This window comes from Semicossyphus pulcher, unplaced genomic scaffold (assembly GCF_022749685.1).
Source record: "Semicossyphus pulcher isolate SPU_LCO1_2020_fin unplaced genomic scaffold, fSemPul1.0.p SCAF_16, whole genome shotgun sequence".
Lineage (NCBI taxonomy): Eukaryota > Metazoa > Chordata > Actinopteri > Labriformes > Labridae > Semicossyphus > Semicossyphus pulcher.
This window is the reverse complement of record NW_027211670.1, coordinates 19,194,961-19,217,068: the sequence shown is the minus strand read 5'-3', so window position 1 is coordinate 19,217,068 and position 22,108 is coordinate 19,194,961. Positions and strand designations below refer to the sequence as shown.

At 44.6% G+C, this 22,108-nt stretch overlaps 1 protein-coding gene across 9 annotated transcripts in view; it reads right to left on the bottom strand.

The window, feature by feature from the left end:
* The window catches only part of nrxn1a (neurexin 1a), a 73,779-nt gene extending 58,005 nt beyond the window's left edge, over positions 1-15,774 (bottom strand). For all 9 annotated transcript variants that reach the window (XM_069664277.1, XM_069664282.1, XM_069664280.1 and 6 more), the window contains exons 1-4: positions 15,476-15,774; positions 12,887-14,294; positions 6,355-6,372; positions 5,633-5,662 (exon numbers count right to left, since the gene is read on the bottom strand). In XM_069664277.1, the coding sequence (XP_069520378.1) occupies positions 5,633-5,662; positions 6,355-6,372; positions 12,887-13,619 (781 nt within the window). In that variant the 5' untranslated portion in view covers positions 13,620-14,294; positions 15,476-15,774. The remainder of the gene's footprint in view (positions 1-5,632; positions 5,663-6,354; positions 6,373-12,886; positions 14,295-15,475) is intronic.
* Between the last annotated feature and the right edge of the window lie 6,334 nt (positions 15,775-22,108).

The following is a 22,108-nucleotide window of genomic DNA, read 5'->3' as shown; positions in this document are numbered from 1 at the left end:
GAGTAAGAGGTAGGAGACATGCTGTACTTTGCTGGTACCGACTGGTTCCTCTTGTCTTGGCGTCTGCTACCACTCCCAACCCCACATATGGTGGAGTCAGCATGGTCCTCTCAGTGTGTGTGTGTGTGTGTGTTTGTGTGTGAGAAAAGCGCGCACATGTGTTTGTAGGGGAGACAGCGAGAGAGCGAGGAGGAAGAAAAAAAAACAAAAGGGACAATTTATAGAGAAATTCAAAGAGTGTGACACTGAACATGTGTGTGTGTATCCTGTGCCGGAGTGGAGTGTGCGTCCATCTGTGTGTGTTTATGCCATAAGACAATGTGTTAAAATGAGGCGCTTTGATTGCCGACGCTTTATGAGTCACAAGTGATGACTCACAATCCACCTCCCCTGAACAGGCTCTCATGCACACACATACGGTCACACTCACACACACACACGAGCATGCGCGCACCTCGCTCTCTCTCCTGCCTTCATCCACTGACCGTGAAGAATATGTGCAGGCAGCCTTACTCATGCATATTTACACTGAACACACACTCACTCACCTACTCAGCGGCCACTCTCTAAAGGTTATTGTGTGTGAGTGTGTGTCTGTTTGTCGGTCCGTTCACGTAAGCGCGTGTGTGTAAAGGTCACTCCGAGCGAGGCGGACCACTTGTTTATGCCGTGCACAGATTGTAGGATGGATATCGAGAACACTTGAACATTCAGACAAACAACAGTTATTAAGCGGACAACCTGCCTCAGAGCTAAATATAAATAAATAAATATCCCAAACGAGCATCGCTGCCAATTACGTCCGAGAGCCGCTCCTCACTCCTATTCAGAACCCACAATCACTCATTCACCCAGAACCCTTCACGGTCTATTCTTGGCCAGACACAGAGAAGAGAAAGGGCAAAATCTGCTACTTGGCTTTAAGCACATTTTCCATCCAGATTATTGCTGCTCAATACTTTTCAGAAAAAAAAAAAGGAAAAAAATCCATTTCCCCCTCTTCCTTTAGCTGCTCGATACTTATGAAAATCCAATTTGGCTCCCTCTTTTCTTTCTTCCCTCCACAATTCGTGCATTTTCACCCACTCAAAGTGATTAGTGATCTGTGGGTATCGTTTCCAGGGGGAGTGATAGCTGTGTTTTATGGAGGAGGGGAAAGGTCCAGGGCTCCCCATCAGGGCTGATGTCCCTCGGAGAATGACTGGGCTGGGAGGGCAGACGGGAGCACCGCTGTCCCTTTGCAGATACAGCCAGTTGCTCTACATCACAGCCGAGAAGACGACTCACTTTATCTCTCCCTCGCTTCCCTCTCTACTCCCTCTATCATTCATTCCTTTAGCTCTCCTCTCGCAGGCACGCTCGCTTTTTCTCAATTTCTCCAGCACGCACACACACGAGCAGACGCACACATGCTATATATCTTTCTAAGACACCCCTCCCCACAGCCAATCCGCCCCCTCAAAGAAACTCATTTCAGCTTTGCGGGCTCCTCAAAAAGCCTCTTTACGCTGAGCTAACCTAAGCTAGGCTTCGTCTGCACCATTTGACAGCCTTTACATCTCAGTATGCAGAGCAAAAACACACGCGCACACACACACACACACACACACTCAGCCTTTTCATGTGTACGGTTTCAGAGAGAGACATCAAAGGTTTTTTAAAAAAATAAAGGAAAAATATCAGCCACAGTTCTACATTCAGCCTATCACAATCCAAACATCTGTAACAGTGAGGGCATCCGCTATACACAAACACACTGAATACATTCTGTATTAGTGCTGGAACATATGTTAATACATGTCGGCCCTTAAGTAGGTGATTTAAAATGCTGAGCATAAGCCAGATGAAGCAATTAAATTTTCACTGCCACCTGGATGATTCACGGCAGACATTTTAAGGCAGCGACTCCAGCACTCGGAGCGTACCTAGCAATCAAAACACAGAAAAAAAATGCTCTGATAGAAATATACTTGTCAGAATAGAGATGTCTCACAGTGATAGATGGTTTAAGACATCATTTGTGCTCTATTCAAGATATTTCTATCCAATAGCTCCCGTTAAATAGCGCATTTCTCTGAATACACGGGGGCCCGATCACAATGGGAGACATCATGTCCTCTCTCTCATCCAATCAAAGAGCACAATAGACGCAGATCAGCGTGTCACGGTCAGCCCCGTCTTCATGTGGGTCAATCAGTGTATTCATCAGCGTCATGCAGAGCCGGCCGATCCAGCAGCACCTACCTTCAGATTTTCCAAAAGCACAGTCGGCCGGAGCTCCCGTTCATTCACACGCATGCTATGAGCACGCTCGCACACACATGCATGAACAGCTTACCTTTCTCGAAATGAAATATTCCCGTTTAATGGAAACCGCCAAGTCGTCAAAAACAGCAGCTTAGCCAGTGGCCCAATACTACGAATAATGACGCTAAGGTACCACTATAAGATCATTTTTGGGTCCTGTCCTCATCCTTATTGTTGTGATTTGGCGTTAAAGTGATGTATTGTAAAGTAGGCCTGCATTGATATGAGGGAAATCTGCAATGTGCGATAACATAGTTTAATATTGCAGTAATGATAAGTCCTGCTTAACTTATAAACTTATATTAAGGTGAGCGTATAACTTACAATTCCTTTGTCTTCCTGAGGTTCTGTGTGTTTTAAACAGTACCTGTGTTTGTAGCACATGAGTCTTAAAGAGGGGGTATTATGCTGTTTCACATTTTAAGACATATATACAATTTTAAAATGTTGGATGTCCAGACTAAACGTGGGTGAAGTTTCAAATTTGTAGATGAAAGTATGTTGGAGTAATCCCCTGCTAAAAAAGTGTTTGCAGGCTGCTGTGAACGCCAGGTTTCACACTGTTTTTTTCTACACGCTGCGCCTTGTGATGTCACAAGGTGCAGCCTCAGCAGGCTTCTAAGAGCTGGCCAATCAGAAGAAAGAGGGCTTGGGGGGGCGGGGTTTCTTAAAGGGACAGAGCTGACTGAGTCGTTTCAGGCAAAAGCTTTATGAGGGCCTTCACAGAGCACCAGTGTGAGAAAAATTAGGATTTTTTTTTTTACTGTAAATTATGCTAAGCTACTCCTCAGGTATCACAGAGTGAAATATGAAACTTTAAATTAGCATAATATCATCCCCTTTAAATGATTCTATATAGTACAATTGCTGTTTTTTTTTTTACCAGAACGTCTTCATCTATCACATTTTCCTTGCTCCTCTCTCCTTGCTCAGCTGCTAGCTAGCTTACCTCCAACCGCTACCAAATTAGGAACACCTAATTTGAAGGTAGCTTTGGCATAGCTGGCACAGATGGTTTGAATGCATTGACCATGTTTCAGGGCTTTGATTATCATGTATCAAAGGTTTGCATGCAGTGTGTACATACATTGTTTTTTCTTATTCATTGCAATTTAGGCATTTTTTTGCGATGTGGTTATCGGGCTGCACATTAACTTGCATTTTCATTGTGATATGAAGATGCACAGGTAAGAAGAGCGTGAATGTCAGCTTGGAGTAGCAGTTGGTGGGGGATTAATGGTTCAAACTAAAAGAGGACTTTCAACCAGGTGACTGGGGCTGGATTCCTTTGAAAGTAGTTGAAGTTGACTTATTTTTAAAGAGGGGGTATTATGCTAATTTCAAGCTTTATATTTCACTCTGTGATACCTGTGGAGTAGCTTAGCATAATTTACAGTTAAAAAAGACTCTTTTTTCTCACACTGGTGCTCTGTACAGGCCCTCATATAGCTTTTGCCTGAAACGACTCATTCAGCTCTGTCCCTTTAAGAAACCCCGCCCCCTACAAGCCTGCTTTCTTCTGATTGGCCTGCTGAGGCTGGACTTTGTGACGTCACAAAGTGCAGCATGTAGAAAAAACTGTGTGAAACCTGGCGTTCACAGCAGCCTGCAGACTGAGCTGAGAAGCCTGGGGATTACTCCAACACACTTTTACCTACAGATTTGAAACTTCACCCACGTTTAGTCTGAACATCCAACATTGTAACATTATATATATATATATGTGTTAAAATGTGAAACAGCATAATACCCCCCTTTAAGTGATATAACGTATGTGAGTTACAATTTGGATGTACTTTAGTGACAGTTAACATAACCTTGAAGTTTGAACCATTCGGCAACGCTAACCACTTAACAACAATTGTTGATTAGCTAAGGTAATATAATATGAAATATTTTTCAGAAAGCTTTAGGTTGACAATCTAACCTGATACTGCTTATTTTTTATTGCTAGTTTGACTGTCCTATTTTTAAATTCCAACCTAGATGCTGCATGCTTATTATGGCTAACTTTGTTCGTTGCCAAACAGGCGCTAGAGCGGCATCTAGATCGTCATATTTTGAAGCTAAGGGCCACAAACAAAGGTGCTAAATTTGACGAGTTCGGAGTGAGAACCTGGTGCAACTCGAATAAGAACATGACGCCAAATGGCTCTTAATGTTGGCATTACCATACACACAAGAGCCTGTCAATACATTCAACTTTAAAACCATCCAGAACAGCCCATTAGCCATACACATGAAAGAAATCAGGGGGGGGTACCTCTGAGCTTTCCTAAATTCACAGAGGGAGGTGTCCCAAACAGTGAGAAAGAGGGCAGGAACACAGGAGGGAAAAAGGAGAAAGAGGGCAAGAAGAGAGAGGAGGCATTGTGAGTTTGTTCGTCAGTGAACAATTTTCAGAAGGCAGAGCGGAGGAGCTGGTTTTTGGGATGTGTTCAAAAACACGGGAAAACTTGGGGGGTTTAGGTAAACAGCCTTGCTTTCATTCGCGGGAACATCTGTTCACATTCACATGTGCTCGCCAATGTGTGAGCGGGAGCCCATGTGAGGTACCAGCGACGGCAAAGCGAGACATGCTGGAGGCCGATGAAAAAGCCACGGATGAATGTGGATGAGTGTTCCTGTGAAAACTGCCACAGTCATCGATCCGAACCAGGATGCAAAAAGCACACATGCACACGTACCGGTATGTATTCACACCCTGCACGCACACACACACGCTCATTGCTCCCATCCCCTCAATTGAACTCTTACATACAGATGAGAGAAAATGAAATGAGGTGGAAGAGTAAAGACTAATTCAAACCATCCAAGGAGTCAGTCGGTCAGTCGGCCCTTAGCTCCACTTCCATGACCTGCCAAATCCAACCCCGCCAAGCGCCGTCAAGCTGCAGCCGCCTACACCCTCCCATTACCCCCTCCCTCATCAGCAGTCATGATTAAAGAATATACGGCGGCAGAAGTTGCTCTCAGGCTCATCACTCACTTAAAAAAATAACCTTTAAGGACGTATTTCATTTGATATTATTTAATTGTTCTACTACAAAAAGCCCGAGTCATCCGTTTCAGTTTAAATTAAAACTGAAGTTTCTGATGAGACCAAATGGGACCGTTTTTAAAATGAAGAAATCTAAATTACAGAGAGGGAAAAAAAAACTGACCTTGGTTCAGTGCCTAGAGAGACAACTTCCTCCCGCGCCAGGTGGTGATGGAGTGGGGAAGGGATTCAGGGAGTTGTGAGTGTGGGAGTGAGGAGATAGGGGGGGTGGGGGGTGATGGTATAGCAGAGGACAACAGGAAGTGAGGTAAGAGGAGGCCATACCTTGGTCGCCAATCATCAGGTGTGCCAGACCTTAAAGGAAGACAAGAGCACAGTCAGCACAGCAAAGGACCATGGGGTGTGAAGTATGTGCTTGTGCGTACATGTGTTTTTATCAGTGACATGCTAATGGAGGCTAAAGTGCTCTGTGTAAAAGTGTGTGCGCATGTGTTAGTCCTCTAAATGTCTAAAAAAAATAATAACTGTCTTTGAAGACACTTACTCATCCCAGGCATGGATCCTACGCACACGCAGGTACGCACACAGACGGTTTGAACACAGCCATGAACTAGGTCGCATACAGAACACAATCTGTGTGTGCCTATGTCTCCGTAACCTTGAGGCCACTTCGGATGATTGCACATGGGATGTGGAACTTACCATTTGTCAGCAACCAATCCCCACATACCCACACAGACCCATATACAGTGCATTTACACTGGCTACCTTGTGCTGTATTTCTATTATGGGAGATAAAATGAGAGCAGGAAGGCCAGAGAGAAGAATGTGAAGGAGAGGGTATAAAGGGTGGAGAGGAATGGTGACGATAGAGCTAAAGAAATATGTGCTTATTTAATTACTGAATACATTTTAGAGGATGAAAAAGAGGGGATCAGATGAAGAAAAGAAAGATGTTTGAATAAAGAGCAGGAAGAGAAATTTAGAGGCAGATAGACAGATAGATAGATAGATAGATAGATAGATAGATAGATAGTGCGACCTACCTGGAGTGTAGCTGTGCTCTGGAAAGGTGTCGCGGCCGGGCGAGGAAAGAGAGAGACAGACATTCATTAACATGCATGCTAAGCCCTTGGGTTACCATGGCTACTTACTGTACATGCACACCCGTCCAGAGTTACCGTGGTAACACACATGCAAAAAAAAAAAAAAAAAGTCCACACAAACGTCACGATGGATACCATGCTGCACTGGTAGCCAAATCTGAGGTTTGTTTATATGTATCTATATTCATATAGATAGATATATACGCACACAGCAGCATTAAATAAATGCTCTCTCTATGACATGTGTGCATATACACTTACATAAGCACACACACACATACCCACCCACACTTGTAGATACAGAGGGTGGAGGGGATGTGGGGCGAGAGTACACGTTCCTACCTGGATGTTTGGATTCGAGCGCCGTTTTACCCCAGAACTTACCTTGCAGCAGCTTCCTCTCCCCAGAGCCCCCCGACAGATAGCATGCAACACACACGCACACGCACGCACGCGCACATTCAGTCTCGCAATCTCTCTGTCTTTCACACATACAGACACACATACACTTACATTGACAGTAATAATGGTGTGAAATAGCAGGGAAACATGTAGGGATGGATTAGCAGTGCAGGGAGAGGACGAGGGGCATGCATGGTTCAATACTGGGTGTGTGTGAATGTGTGTGTGTGTGTGTGAAAATGTCTCTGTGTGTATTCTGAGCTGCGAGTGTTCCCTTGCCTCTGCCCTTGCGCTAGTAGCATGGCAGAAACAGGTGGAGCCATTAGCATGCTAACAGCGATTTGCCCTCAAGGACAATGCAAGCCAGGCCAGGCCTAACAAGCCAGGTTCACTCTGCCTTCACTGGAGGGCAGAGCGGCTTAGACAGTAATTACATTTATGCATAACCCGGCGCAAACTCAGCTCACTTTTTTTCTGAACAGCCTTAATAAAATTCCTTCTCCAAAACTGAAATATTGTTGTGTTTCTGCCTGGTAAATAGCTGTCTCCTCCTTACACTGATATGAACGATGTAATATCTTTAAAATGGAGAAAAAGCTTATAGTATATAATATTACTCCATAAATGTCACAAATCTGCAAAAATATGAGCGTGAATAAAAGTGGATCATCAGAGAGCCTTGAAGATAGTGTGCGATTGTAAACGTGTATGGAAGCAGAGCCACATTGCTTATTTCTGGCTTCAAACGTCGTCCTAAGGATCCTTTTTCTTCCTCCAGCGGAGCACATTCATTCTGTATTAAAGATTCATAACTTTTTTTTCTAATTTTCAGAGGGTTATAATTTTATCTCAACGCTGTATTGTGCCGCTTCAGTGAGGTGGCCAGGTTCAAAATAACAATCATTTCAAGGTAAGAAATAAACCTTCATAGCCGACTCTGCCAGACTCTTAAAGAACAGCTACACAGCCTAGACTATCAACCCATTTATCAAATAGAAAATAACATATACAATCAACATTTACAGGATTTTAACCCCCTGATCTCTTTGCCATCCACTTTATTTCTCTCTTGTACAGCAATCTTTCTCTGTTAAGTCCTTCAGAGCACCTAAAGAGAGGTCTCTTCTGACGTGCTACAAGGTGGTACTAGTTACTCACTGGTAGTGTGATACTGATGCATAAATATTAGCTCGGCCTGCAAATCCTGCGGTTAGAGATATCCGACTGAACCGGCATCTTGTCTGACTGAAATGAACCAGAACAAAGCATCCGTCATCTGCTCCATTCTCCTTTAAAACCTCACTGTTTACACCTTTATTTCTGATCCATTTCAGAGAATAACTCCTATGATTCAGAGAGTCATAAAAAGAGAACAAAGCATTAGAAACACTCTTAAGACATTGTGGTCCTTGATTTATGTTTTGGCCTCATTTATTGCTGTTTATGTCACTCTAAAAAGCCTCTTGTTCGCTGGAACAGCTCTGTACCTTGCACCTCTTTCCGGAGCTAATGTCCATGAATTACTGTTATATCACTGCCAGCGAGTTACAGAGAAAAAGACACGAGGTAACCTTTTAAAACCAGCCATTAAGCTGCTTTCAATTACCGCCATCATCTAACCGTCATACGCTAGACCCCCGCAGCATTTTCTACCTAAAGTCTGAAAGCGGAGACTGAACGCAAGTCTGAAACAACACACTCATACTAACGCTCAGAGAGGAGACGAAGCTAGAAGGGATCTTTGTGTTTTCACAGCTCAATTCAACCCAAGAAAAACTCTCTGAATACCAATTCACACACCTGAGTTTGCAAATTGGCTGGTATCGAGTTCTGATCTGATACCAGTGGGACGGTCTTAAAAGGAAAACAGCTAAAAATGATTCACCCTGTATTCATGTGCTAAAAGCATTGTTTGATTGCTTGGATAAAACCTGAACAAATACATGAATACAAGAATTTAACAGAATAAGTGCCATAGTTTTTTCTTTAAAGTGATGATCTCGAAGATTTTCATGTAAATAAATGTCTGTTAAGTCTCTATCTATCGCCGAATGAGGTAACACAATGGTGATTGAGCCTATGGCCCACTGATGAAAGCCTTTGCATTTGCAGTATTACAGACTGGCGGTGTGTCCGAAACCGCATACTATCATACTAATCATACTAACCGTGACGTAAAATTGAGTATGTCGTGCATTCCCATCTCATAGTATGCAATTTTGTGTATGCGAGAAATGCCGGGATGTATACTAGATCGGCCCAGATGTTTGAGTATGAGACGGGAGCTCACTGGTTGTACTCAACCGCCCCAAAATGCATTGCGGCTATTCAGCTTCTACTATGGCGGAGATGGACCGGAGATCAGACCAGACATACGTAAACGATTAAGTCATGTGATACGGAGAAGACGGCTCTGAGTATGATGCGAACGGCATCCTAATAGTCAGGTTAGTAGGCAGTATGCAGTACATACTGTTTGAGTATGTAGTAGGCAGTACGTTAGTATGCGGTTTCGGACACAGTGTCTGTGTCTGGTGCGACTTTAAAAATCAGAAGCTGCGCCCAGTTAGTGACGCGTTTTCCATCACCCAGCAGTGGTTGGTCTGCCAGAGAGGGTAGGCGGAGCTAAGAGGCTGCTTTTCCGCTCTCTGCAAGTGTTGCGAGTTAACAGTAATCTACTATGTCTGAACAAACAAAGAAAAGATCGTGAAATCCAAAGAAAAAGAAACAAATTCGACGCTCAGATGAAGCAAACAGTCTAAAAAGGAAAGCGATTTCCAACTGTTACAACCGGAGCCAACCGTGGACGTCACACATGAGACACTGTCTGGGAAGTGTGCTCCCGCAATTACCGTTTATCACCATAGGTGCCGCCAAAGAGAACGAAACTGAGATCGTCGAGATTATAACTTTAACTCTCTAGATTGACAGTGGGTCCTAATTGGGAATAAATACATATAGATATGAATTATGAATAACAATTCCATAAGAAAAGGTTTATTTTGATACATCTCTTTATCTCTTCTGTCCACCAACGACAGTCTGAGAGATTTTATTGTGAAATTCTTACATATTCAGCATCAACTCTATGGGGGAAAAATGAAAATAGAATCCCTACACAAAAAACAAGCGGTGAACTAGAAACACGCTTATTTCAGTCCCAACCAGAAGCATTTCTGATACCTGCATTTGAACCCCTCTCGCGCACGATATAAGCATTATTTACTCTCATAATGCTACATACCTAACAAATGAAATACATAACTGCTCACCCCATATACATCCATCACAGCAGACCTCCTAACTGGAACCATTTTATGAGACTACTACTACTAACGTCAACCACTACTGCCAAGATAAAAAATAACGTTAGCGCTTGTTCTCCACGGCAACACTTGGCATCACTCACAATTGAAATGTGAGTCTATCTCTAGGAATATAAAACAGACCCTTAAAAGGTCTAAGTAGCCTCTTGTTAAGCGACAAAGTGCCGGTCCAAAGCAGGTACTGAATCTGGAGAGAGCCTTTATATAAAATGTCTGCACCTCCCATTTAGTCTGTAGAGCTACACCGCTCGCAGGTATCTCACTGGTGATGTGACTAATGGTGGTGCTGAAGCCCGCGAGCTGTGTGAATGTTTTTCTCCATGTGCCTGTATGTTTGTGTTAGATGTGTTTTTGTTCAGGTATGTGTGTGTGTGTCAGCGCTGTCTCCCACTGTGCGTCTAACCAGCAGCAAAACAGCAGACTGGATTAGACTGGCTTGGATCACACATAATCTCGGCGCAGCAGCAGCGAGTTTCTGCAAAGAGCTGATCATAGCTTCACCTGTCACTTCCTGAACGTACAGACACCCCACATGCAGAGGCGAGCGCTGCGCTAACGATCAATCTGTCAATTATTTTGATCTATCAAGGAACTGTTTGCTCTATAAAATGACAAAACATAGAGAAAAATGCCTCTCATTATTTCTTAGAGCACAGTGGGGTCTTCAAATTGCTAAAACAAAAAGGTTTTCACTTCACTATCAAGCTGAAAAAGCAGCAAGTCTTCACAGTTTTGAAGCTAAAACAGGGACATTTTTCTTTACAAGGATAGGCTTAATCTTGAGTTTAGTTCTATGCTTAATAAATCCTCAGATTATTTACTTGATTTGTCAATAAAATATCACAAAATTGTGCTTACTGCCTGTTTTACACAACCAAAATTGATGTCTTTAGATAGCTTGTTTTATGCAACCAACAGAAAACTCCAAAATATTACCTTTACTAAAGCGTATATGACAAAGAAAAGCATCAAATTCTCAAATTAGAGAAGCTGGAGCCTGAAAATGTTTGCGCAAATTATGTTACTGAAATATTTGCTGAATAACTTCCAATTATTTATCACTAACTAATCCAGAACTCGCAAGAATAACGCACCACCAGCTACCTTTCCCACCTGCTTGGAAAATTAACACCATAGTGGAAGGCAGCCATTACAGCCTTAAGTACTGCCTGCTGTACATTAAAAGATGCATACACACTCACCACCGCTAACATGTAAAGATTTTTGTGGCCGGCATGTTGCCTGAAGGCGCTAACAGCTGGGAGCAGGAGGAGGAGGAGGTTGAAGCTGTGGTATGGGGGGGTAGGGAAGGAAGAGCGAGGACACAGAAACACTCCTGGCATGAGGTCTCCTTATTAGTCCTGTCTCCATGGTTACCTAGGCCATCCCACTGTCCGCTAAACGCCAGGGTGTGATATGGTGGGTGGCTAAAGGGAGGTGCGATGCTTACAGCGGTGCTGGGGTGGGGTGTGAGGTCAACCTGGTGACAAACTGCGGCCACACAGCAAGGCCACGCCGCCAGGTTTTGGCAGGTACAAATTTGTGTCATAAAAATATCAATCACCGAGCACGCTGAGGGGCGTCTCTGCCGTCGAAGGTGTGAGCGCTATTGATTAAGAATGCAGATTTGCTGCAAACGAACCTGACGACACACACAACCGAGCAGGGGGAAATGAAAGCATTTGCAGTAGTGGCCATAACAAGGTAGCGGAGTTCATTAAGCAGCTGTTTCATTTTGTAATGGCCGTCATTACAATGCCCTGTACTGTATATTGCCGCTCGTATTGACCAAAGGCTTGTTTGACAGTATTAAACGACGGTTTGTTCTTGTAGAGTTGAAATCATTTGTGAAGCAGCATTTTCTTTTGCCTCATCCACATTAAAGTTGTATTTAAACACAAGGCCTTTTATTGTCACAGTTTTTCCTATTTATAAGACACAACTAGCAGCAAACGGTTTCCTCTTTTATCGAGCAAAAACACAAACTTCACACGCTCACACATACTGCACACAAACGCAGCATCTTAACAGGCTGCAAGCTGTTCAAATAAATGGCAGGCGATAGATTATACACACTTCATTTCAACACGCTATGCATTGTACCTGCGAAGGCCATCTAGAATCAATGCAAATCCATTAACACAGGCAGCCAGATGTCAGCCATGTAACAACCACTGATTTCCAGCCTCTCAGCCAAGCTCCAATTAAAGTCTCTCAACGCGAGCCAACAGCCACATCTATAATGGATCTATATGGTTATTGTGTTTTGCCAAATACACCAACTGAGCCCATCAAGGCTTTGACGCTGCCGACAGCCAGGTAAAGCTTCTCAGTCTGTTCCAGGAATTCGTCTCAAATCTCCACACTCTGGAACAGCTGTTCTCAGCCTCTTAGCTTCTGCTTCACTAAACTGAACGCACTTCTTGGGAGGGGGCTTACTCTGACTTCTGGAGGTACACACAAAATTGGGAGTCATTGGCAGCCATGAAAAATCAATATCAAACATAATCAGTACGCATTTCTCGCACTATTTGTGAAGGCTGTTGGTTCATACGCACCAATTTAAGGCAGCTGTGAAGGTGTGAATGAAAAATAGATGCCTACACTGCAGCACCTGTGTTCAGAATTGGAGGTGTAAATTTGGAGAAGCATCAACCTGCATGTGCGTGTTTGTATGTGAGTGTATGGGTGTGTATGTAAAGGATGAGATGTTTATGATGGGTCAGCATGGTTCTGGGCCTTACCTTCGCTGCAGTCGTTGCCTTGATAACCGGTGTCGGAGCAGTCGCAGACGGCCTGGTCGTTGACCACGCTGCACACCCCTCCGTTCTGGCACTGGTGATCCGGCCCACATCCAGCTGTAACCGTGACGCCCTCTGAGCTGTCCAGCAACACCTGCGAGCCGTTGATGCTCACTGCCCTAATTAAGCCACGGAAGGCGGGGTGTTCCCGCACCGAGGGGGACGTTAGGCGTAGCGGGGAGGAGTGTAGTTCCGGCGTCACCCCGCCCATGAAGGTGTGGCTGAATACTGTCATATCTCTTCTTTTGCTCTTCACTTCCGCCCATCCCTCTAGTCGTCCATCCACCTCCAACGAGGTGTTCCTCCAGTCCCGCTTGACACGCACTGCATGCCAGTGCCCATCGCTCACTGCTACACCTGACTGCAGCTCTGCCGGCTCAGCACAGAAGATGGAGAAGCGCAGGCGGAGGTGGCCGTGAAGAAGAAGCAGCTCCAGGAAGTCGCAGAAGCCCTCATCATCCAGGTAGAGCAGCAGGCCCTCCTGGCTATGAGTCCGCAGGCTGAAGCTCAGCACGCTCTCGCAGCAGGCGTTCCACACAGGGAACCGCCCCCACTGGCTGGACACGCCTCCAAACTCCAGGACCTCGCCCTGGGCCTGGCCCCCCACGCTGCACAGGCACAGCCCCAGGAAGAGTAGGGGGGCTGCCGCCCAAACACACACTGCCATCACACTCATACACACACTCGCTCTCACACTCACACACACACACGGGAGGAGATAGAGGCTAGAGCTGGGGTGTTCCCTCTAGCCTACAGCTCATGGTGGAAACTGTAGGGCACGTCGTAGAACACTTTCAATGTGTTTCAGGTGCGTCCTGCTATTTTTGGTAGTTCTCTTACAACAGGAAGTAATTAAACGAGAAAGAAGGGGGTCAAACCACAGCTCCCTCCGTCCTTCAGCAGGTTGGGGATCTTCTTTTGGCTCTACGTTGTGTTTACGCCTTCTCTGGGATGTTCAGTGTCTTCTCTCCATTCAGTCTTTCATTCTTCACTTCTGACATATGAGACTCCAGGTGTGTGTATTTGTGTGTGCATCTGTGTGAGTGTTAGATACGTGACGAATAGGATGTGAACTCCATCTTTGTGCCCTAGATAGGGCCTTATCCCCCATGAAGGCAACTCCCCACGGAGTACTTGTGTGTGTGTGTGGGTTTGTGGCTCACACATTGGTAATGGAGAGAAATGACCCCGTCATAGCTGAATTTTCTCTCCCTCTTCCCTGTCTTAGTAGGGCAAGACTTAAAGTGTGTGTGGGCCAATATGTGTGTGTGTTTGTTTGTGTGTGTATGTGTGTGTGTGCAAGTGAGGTATGTGTGTCTCTCAGTGCCACGTCATCACTCTCTCCAGCGACCTACAGAGAGAACAGAGACGGCACAATCAACCAGGGTCACACACACAACACACATACGAAAACACACACACAAAACTCTCTCTCTCTCTCTCTCTTTCACACACATACACACAGGCACACACAACCCAAGCCCGCTATTATTCTCAAATTACTCTCTCTCATGCATTTTGTGCGCGCACACAGACACACACACACACACACACAAATTACATTATCACATTACACATTTAACAGGCCCAAACAAAGACTGTCTATGAACCAACTGAACAAACACAATAAAACCTAGATTTTTACTTCCACTCAGCCCACACAACAGTGACTTAAGCTAACACATACTGTGCAGTGAAGGCACGCGCACGTACACAAACAGCACCTCCTCAGTAGAGCTCCCATCATGCCACAGGAGAATTTTATAAGGTGGCATACCTGCGACTGCCAACATATTTTTTAATCACATCATAAGACTTTGAGTGATTTCTGAACGAGAAACCTAAACTAGCGAGCTTTGTTCTTTTTTTCAGTTAGGCTTTTATTTTGTTAAGGAATTAATGACGGTTAGCGGTTGGCACCTCGCGCCACCGTCAAGGATTCTGTTAGCTACATCACAAAGAGCGGGAGCAGCTCGCGCGCTGCGGCGGATGACTCAAACCGCCTCGCTTTATCGAATTAACGGCTCCTGAGCTCGTTTTCTAACAACTGAGCAAATTCACACAACACACACTGGCTGAACATCTACACACACACACACACACACACACACACACACACATATATATACACACACGCACACGCACACAAACAAGGCAGTTTTCTACTCATAGTTTGTTTTCCACGACTCAAATCTTTGAAAGAAAAGAGGCGACATCACAGTTATTGATAGACGGGGTGAATGACTGCGGTTGAAATATCGATTCTCGATTTGCGGCCATACCTCCTCTCCATTTTTTCTCCTACGCGCCCTTTACTTGGCTTCACCGGAGGTTCAGTCTCATCACCTGCGCCGTAACTACAGCTTTGCTAACCGGTGACAAGATAAATACTTTTTTTTCAGACGACAACTGTTTTAATTGACATCACAAACTGTAAAGGCGATGTGCCAGCCTCGCCCCGGTAAATAAAACACAACCCGACAGCGGTTTTTTTCCCAGTGCAGGCACACATAGGCTAAGAAACCGACCTACCTCAAGCACATCCTGTGGTTCCGTGGCAACAGTGCGGCGCGCGACTCATCGATTTCCCTTCCCATTTGAGAAGAACCTGGAACCCGCGAGAGGAGCAGGAGAGAGCACCCGCGCGCCTGGTGGTAGATAGAGCCGGTCTACCGGACAGGGACAAAATTATCACAGGCTCGCCTCCAGGCGACAAGGTGCTATTGGTCTCCCCCTCGCGCGCACTCTCTCTCTCTTTCTCTCTCGCGCTCTCCTTCCCTCTCTCGCGCTCTGACTCAATGTCTCTCTCTCTCTTCTCTCTCTCCGTTCTCTTGAGGAGGAAAAGGTGCAGTCTGATGCTCTCCGCGAGACTCGGCAGAGGGAGCGTCACGTGGTCGCACGAGAGAGAAAAAGTGTGTGTGTGAGAGAGAGAGATGGAGAGGATGGGCGGGGCCGCGCGCTGCTGCAGCACCTTGGACAGCGCGCACTCACCGCCTGCACGAAACAGAAACGCAATTACCGGAGGCAGAAAATAAGGCGAGAAACCGGGCTAGATCTGAATGATTAAATCCGTGAGTGACAGCGAAGATGGCCTTTACCTCTCTCGTGCTACAAGAGCGAGCGTAAGGAAGACAGCAATTCAGTGAACTGTGAGGGGAAGGAAACAGAGAAAGGCCGTCTCAATTTACAAATGTCTCTCAATCTGTTTCTGTTTCTCTCACACACACACACACACACACACACACAGACAGTTACACTCACACAAAGCATACAGAACACACACTTCATTCATCTGAACAGACTCAGGGCTTTTGATGGACTAATACAACTTATGGCCAGTCGTTTTTGTAGTCGTTGAAATAATTGAAAAAGGTAATTTTCGCTTTTAATGTGCCAAAATGTGGACAACAAAACCTGGACCATAACAAAATGGTTTTCCTAGTTTGGTGTTGTTTTTGTTTGTTTTTGGTGTGGTGAAGAATTTTGAGGCAATTTTTGACATGTTTTATGAAGATGCTCAATCAGTGTAGATGGTACACGTAGCCAATTGAAGCAAAAACTCCCTCAGTACGTGTTGAATAAGCTGTGTTAAACTGCTTGTTGAGTTGTGCTAGCATTGCCTACATGTACCAGGATGCATTGCATGCTAAGCCTCAGAATTGCTCGGCTATATCCTCCTCCACAACATTCCCTGCCCTCGTTTGCTTGGATGCCATTTTTACTCTTGGAAACATGGCTAGTTTTGTAATACTAGCAACGGCAGCAGGCCAAGCTGACACAAACTGTATTGCTTCAAGGCCACCAATGACATCACTGTACGTGTAATAATGACGGTGCTGGTGCTGGAAGAAACAACTGATGGTGCAGCAGAGCTGAGCTGTGGTTCTGAGACACAGTGAACACAACACAAATGGAGATAAACCCTTCAACAGGCTTTCCCAGTGCCCTGACCTTCTCCATCACCTTTGGGATGGACTTGAATCCCAGACCTTATGGGACCAGGCTCTGATAAGCGGGGGAAAGTGGATGGATAAATGTTCAAAAATCAGTGTCATATCGTGTATGGGATCCTACTGAGGTTTACAGTATGTCTGCTTGGGTTGCAGGTGTATCCACTTTATTAGATTATTGTGAGGTCCACAGAGGACAATCAAGGGACAGTCTCATATTGGTCTAATGGTCAGGTTGTCCACATACTTTGGGAAATGTTGTGTTTTTTCTTTCATGCTATTTGTACAAATATCTTAAACAAATATAACAATGGAAACAAAACGGAAAAAGGGGACGCTGGTCTGGCTCGGTTGGAGGAGCGGGCGCCATGGAGGCGGAGTCCTCGGTGCATGTGCCGCGGGTTTGACTCTGACACTCTGCCCTTTGATGCATGTCCAACCTCACTCTCTCCTCCCCACATTTCCTGTCCACCTTAACTGTCTTATAAAGGCAAAAGACTTAAAATAATCCAGTTTGATCAGCAAATAAAAAGTCAACGAAAAGGAAAAATCAGAAGAGACAACGCGTCATATTTCAGGTTAAAACTACTTATTTAAAGACCAAACAGCAACCGTCACCCAACAGCTAATGTTAGCATGTAGCCCCTTCCTCGCTTACATTTTAATTTCTAACAAACATGCAAAAATCCAAAACAAACAGCAAGGGAAAAGAAATAAAAAAACCTGCTGTATAAAGGTGAAACAAAGGCATGAATAGCAAACAGGCTGCACACACATGCACGTGTATTTTCACATGTTTTTCCAATGGGACTTCTGTATGTTTTTCAACTGGCATCGATTCTGAATTTGCAGCATGTTGCTCCCTATGAAAACGTTTTGTTCAGAAGCAACGCCTTTGCCCTTGTCAGCCACCGTACAATACACATGCAGCTACTCACATACGCAGATTTGATTATTCCATGGGGGGGGGGGGACTCAAGCTGTGTTTCGTCCAGCTCGGAGGTGCTCTCCCTGGGCTCCTGGGGCCATCTGTTACTGCCTCAATCTGTATACGTCTGTCTCTGACTAGCTAGCACATCTGCTCATATCACTGTGCTTTACCACTCACCTTCATCAAGTGCTGGAGCTGAAGGAGGGAGAGTAGTAGAGCTGGAGAATCAGCATCTGAAGGCTAGGGGCCTCTAGTTAAAAGAACAACCCTGACCTGATCGCAGACACGGCGATTCAAAATGCACTCTATAGAAACGATGAATGGAGCACTTAATGATGTGAAGCCGTCGACTGCACACACATACATCATTCCCGTTTTAGCACAGTATCTGTCAACTTCATCTGTGTTAGTTTGCAGCGGAATGCACAGTCTGTGCGTGCTGTTTGGTGCTATGATATATACTTTTATATAGGTTTTTTCCTCCAGCAAAGCAGGCCACTACTAGAGCGGCGGTTTTAATGGTTGAGCCGCAGTATATCACATGATCACACAGCTGGAAAATGAAGGCTAGAATTGATTTGAGCAACAGATATTAAAGCGAAAAAAAGGGGGTTGACCACAGGGACCAGCGCTGGGATGAAGAGAGGAGGTCTGAGCGTGCAGTTGTGCTCATGTTTTGAGGGAAGAGGGGAGACTGGGAGGAGGAGGAGGAGTTACTATGGTAACTATCTCAACATCAGCACCTGGTTTCCCATTGGACTGACCACCACTTCTCAACCTCCCGGAAACTCTCCTCCCCTCCTCTCTTTCCCTCGCTGTTTTTCTCCCCCATTCCCAGGGCCAGGTTGACCTTTTGGACCAAATGGCATTATCAAATAATAACGTTCTTCAATCTCTTTCCCATGCAACGAAAATCAGCGTGGAGCATTCTGGTAGGAACGCATTTTCAGTGCACAAAAATAAAGGTACATTTCTGATGAACAGTTTCATTTTTGCTCTGACAAAATAAATGTTGATGTGAAATGAGGTATTAATCAAATGTATTACACTTAGTACAGAGAGATATTCATTAATAAGCTGAAAATATTGTAAAAAATCTCAATGGAATCAAGTTCTTTTTGTCTACTGAGCCATTTTAATAAGTGAAACAACCTGCCAGCGCAGACAGATTGTTTCAACACTATTCCCAACACAAATCACCTTGTTTCAACGATGTGAAAGGAGTGTATGTCAGTATTATTAAAGAAAGAGGAAATTGTTGCAACAACTTGATTTATTTTGGAAATAGATGTTCCGCAATCATTCTATCCACTTGATTGGTGATTTTCAACCTTTACATTATCCGAGTGAATAACATCGTTTTAGCTTTGTCTCTGGGGTGCAGCTGCAAAATCTTTGCTTCTTCCGGACTCAGGGAAATCATTTGATAAATGGTGGAAGGACTACAGGCTATGTTAAGTTGGACTTTTCATCTCTGCCATCTCTTGTATTGCAAATGAGCCACGACTCAAATAAAATGTTCCAATACCAGTACTGGAAATGCCTCCATCAGCCAGCAGTGGTTGGTCTGCCAGAGAGGGTGGGCGGAGCTAAGCGGCTGCTTTTCTGCTCTCTGCAAGTAGAGTATGTGTAAACAGTAATCTTCTATGGCTGAACAAACAAAGAAAAGATGGATGACTACAGATACAACTTCAACAATAAATAAAAATCCAAAGAAAAAGAAACAAACTCGACGCTCAGATGAAGGCAAACAGTCTGAAAAGGAAAGCAACCGTCAGCGAGGAAAATCAAGAGTTACAACCGGAGCCAACTGTGGACGTCACACATGCGACACTGTCTGGATATCTGGGAAGTGTGCTCCCGCAATTATCGTTTATCGCCATAGGTGCTGCCAAAGAGGACGAACAGAGATCTTTGAGATTATAACTTTAAGATAATAAAAACTGCAGTTTCACAGTTTATCAGTGTCATGATAAAAATTATGTTTTTTAGAATGCTCTTTGGTGGACACAGGAAGTCAGAAGAAGCAGCTAGCCGAGCTGCAGCTAACGTTAGCTCATCTTGTTTTGAGGTTAGGGATTCCTTTAGTGCATTGAGCACAGCCATAAAACAATATAACAATATATACATGGTAAGTAATGTCCAGACGTAATAATTATATATGTATTTATTTATGGCACTGGTGTTGGAGGGGTATTCAGTATTGGCAAGTCTAGGAATCAAAGTCTGTATCTGGTAAAATGGTATCAGAACATCTCTATGTCATATCTCATCTCACCCACAATATGCGCACAATAGATGTCATGGACGAGGACACATTTCACTGATTCAGATATTCAGTCAAGGCTGTGGCGGCTCATTCGCAATGCATCCTGGAACATGTAGGCACAAAAAGCTCTGCAAGCGGGAGCACTCCTTTTTCTCAGTCTATAAAGCATGCACTGAGAATTTAATGCTTGAGTTGACTACATTTACCAACAACTCTGATGCACATACACATAAAACTTGAAAAATTAGTAAGAACTGTTTATTGTGTTGAGATTTTTGCAGCAAATATATTCTAAAAGCATATTCACAATATGTTCACATTTAAGAAAACAGCCTTATCTAATAAGGCTTGTAGATTTAAACCCAGTGACGGATATCTTTTGTGCCCTTTGTGGGTGCATGTCTTTTGCCTGATGTAATCATAACAGAGGATATAATTATCGGCAATTATACTGAAAGATTAGACCGTGAACTTCAGGTAACTTTTGTTTTTTTAATGGATTTCGGAATGAGACTGCCTTGTAGCCGATTAAGATAAAAACGAACAAAATGGTCAGGCATAATGGAGGCCTCATTCGGCATGCTGCAGAGCAGGTTATCCGTTTCTACGAGAGCCATCAGGGCGTGATGTGATGCATCATCAGTCTGTAAAAGGCACGGGGAAATGCATTATACCATGAGCATTTTAAATTGCTGCGACTCTATCAGCCAACATTAAGCGTGACAGATATGGGCCGCCTCTGATTGCATTAGTCTTTATTGAATGATGAGGAAGAGGAGCTCCGTTCTGTACATTCCTCCGACCACGTTTGCTCTTCCCACTTCCCCGCTCCCTTCCTGCCTCTGACAGGCTGACAGCAGGCAGTGACCCCTGACTCTGCCTACTCAGCAGAGAGAAGGTCACTGTATATGTGTGTGTGTGTATACATATTTTCTTTGTGTGTGTGCGCAGGGTTGCTTGTGCACGGGTAGTATGTGTCTGAACTGCCAGCAGAGAGAATATACAGCCAAAAATAAAAACTCATCTGTCAGCATCCAGCGGGTAAGTGTGTGTGTGTGTGTGTGTGTGTGTGTGTGTGTGCGCGCGCCCATATTTTGTGCTTGCATTTATGTCAGTTTGTGCGACAGTCTTTGGAGCTGAGCTTGAGACGGGGAGGTTTACCTAGTTTGTGCTGCGAATGGTGACAAACGGCACAGAGGGGGGGGGTGAGGGCGGGAGGAGCTGCAGTGCCACATGTGGGGAAATATCCGGTTTTTAATGGTGATATTGTACAAACAGAGGGATTATATTTATGTCGAGGACTCGCTGTGTGATTTCAACCACTGTACTTACACAGTGGTGGGAGCGTGTGATTATGAAGGTATCATTTTATGAGTCAGACACCCCTCATTCACGCAGAGAGGGTGGTCTCCGTGCAAGAACAAATGTGTGTTTCTGTGCATGCGCATAAGTGAGTTAGTGTGTGTGTGCGTGAGTGTGTTTGACAGGCAACCACCCTTTTCTAAATGAGATTAAATGGGAGGTTTGTCTCTAATCGTGTTGTAATGAGTTTCTGTGTAGCTCATACATTTACTAATTCCACTTGCCAATAGTGCAAACAGCCACGTGCGCATGTGTGTATACGCGTGTGTGTATGTGTGTGTGCTTCTGGGAGAGGTCACCTCCCTGCAATCTTACTCTCATTTATAACAATAGCGCTGACCTGTCCTCATCAAAGGATTGCAATTTCTAAACACAAATAAACATTAGCTCATGTGCACAAGCATGCACACATGAGCGCTCACACACGAGCACGGGGGCACACACATGCACAGGGGAGTGGACGTGCAGTCCATCTGTGTATGGATCTGTGTGTCATTAGAACTCTCTACAGGCATTAGCATTGATCATCTGACCAGCGGATGGAGAGTGACCGACAAGAACCAAACAAAGCTAGTCTCAGTGTGTGTGTGTGTGTGTGTGTGTGTGTGTGTGTGTGTGTGTGTGTGTGTGTGTGTGTGTGTGTGTGCAAAAGT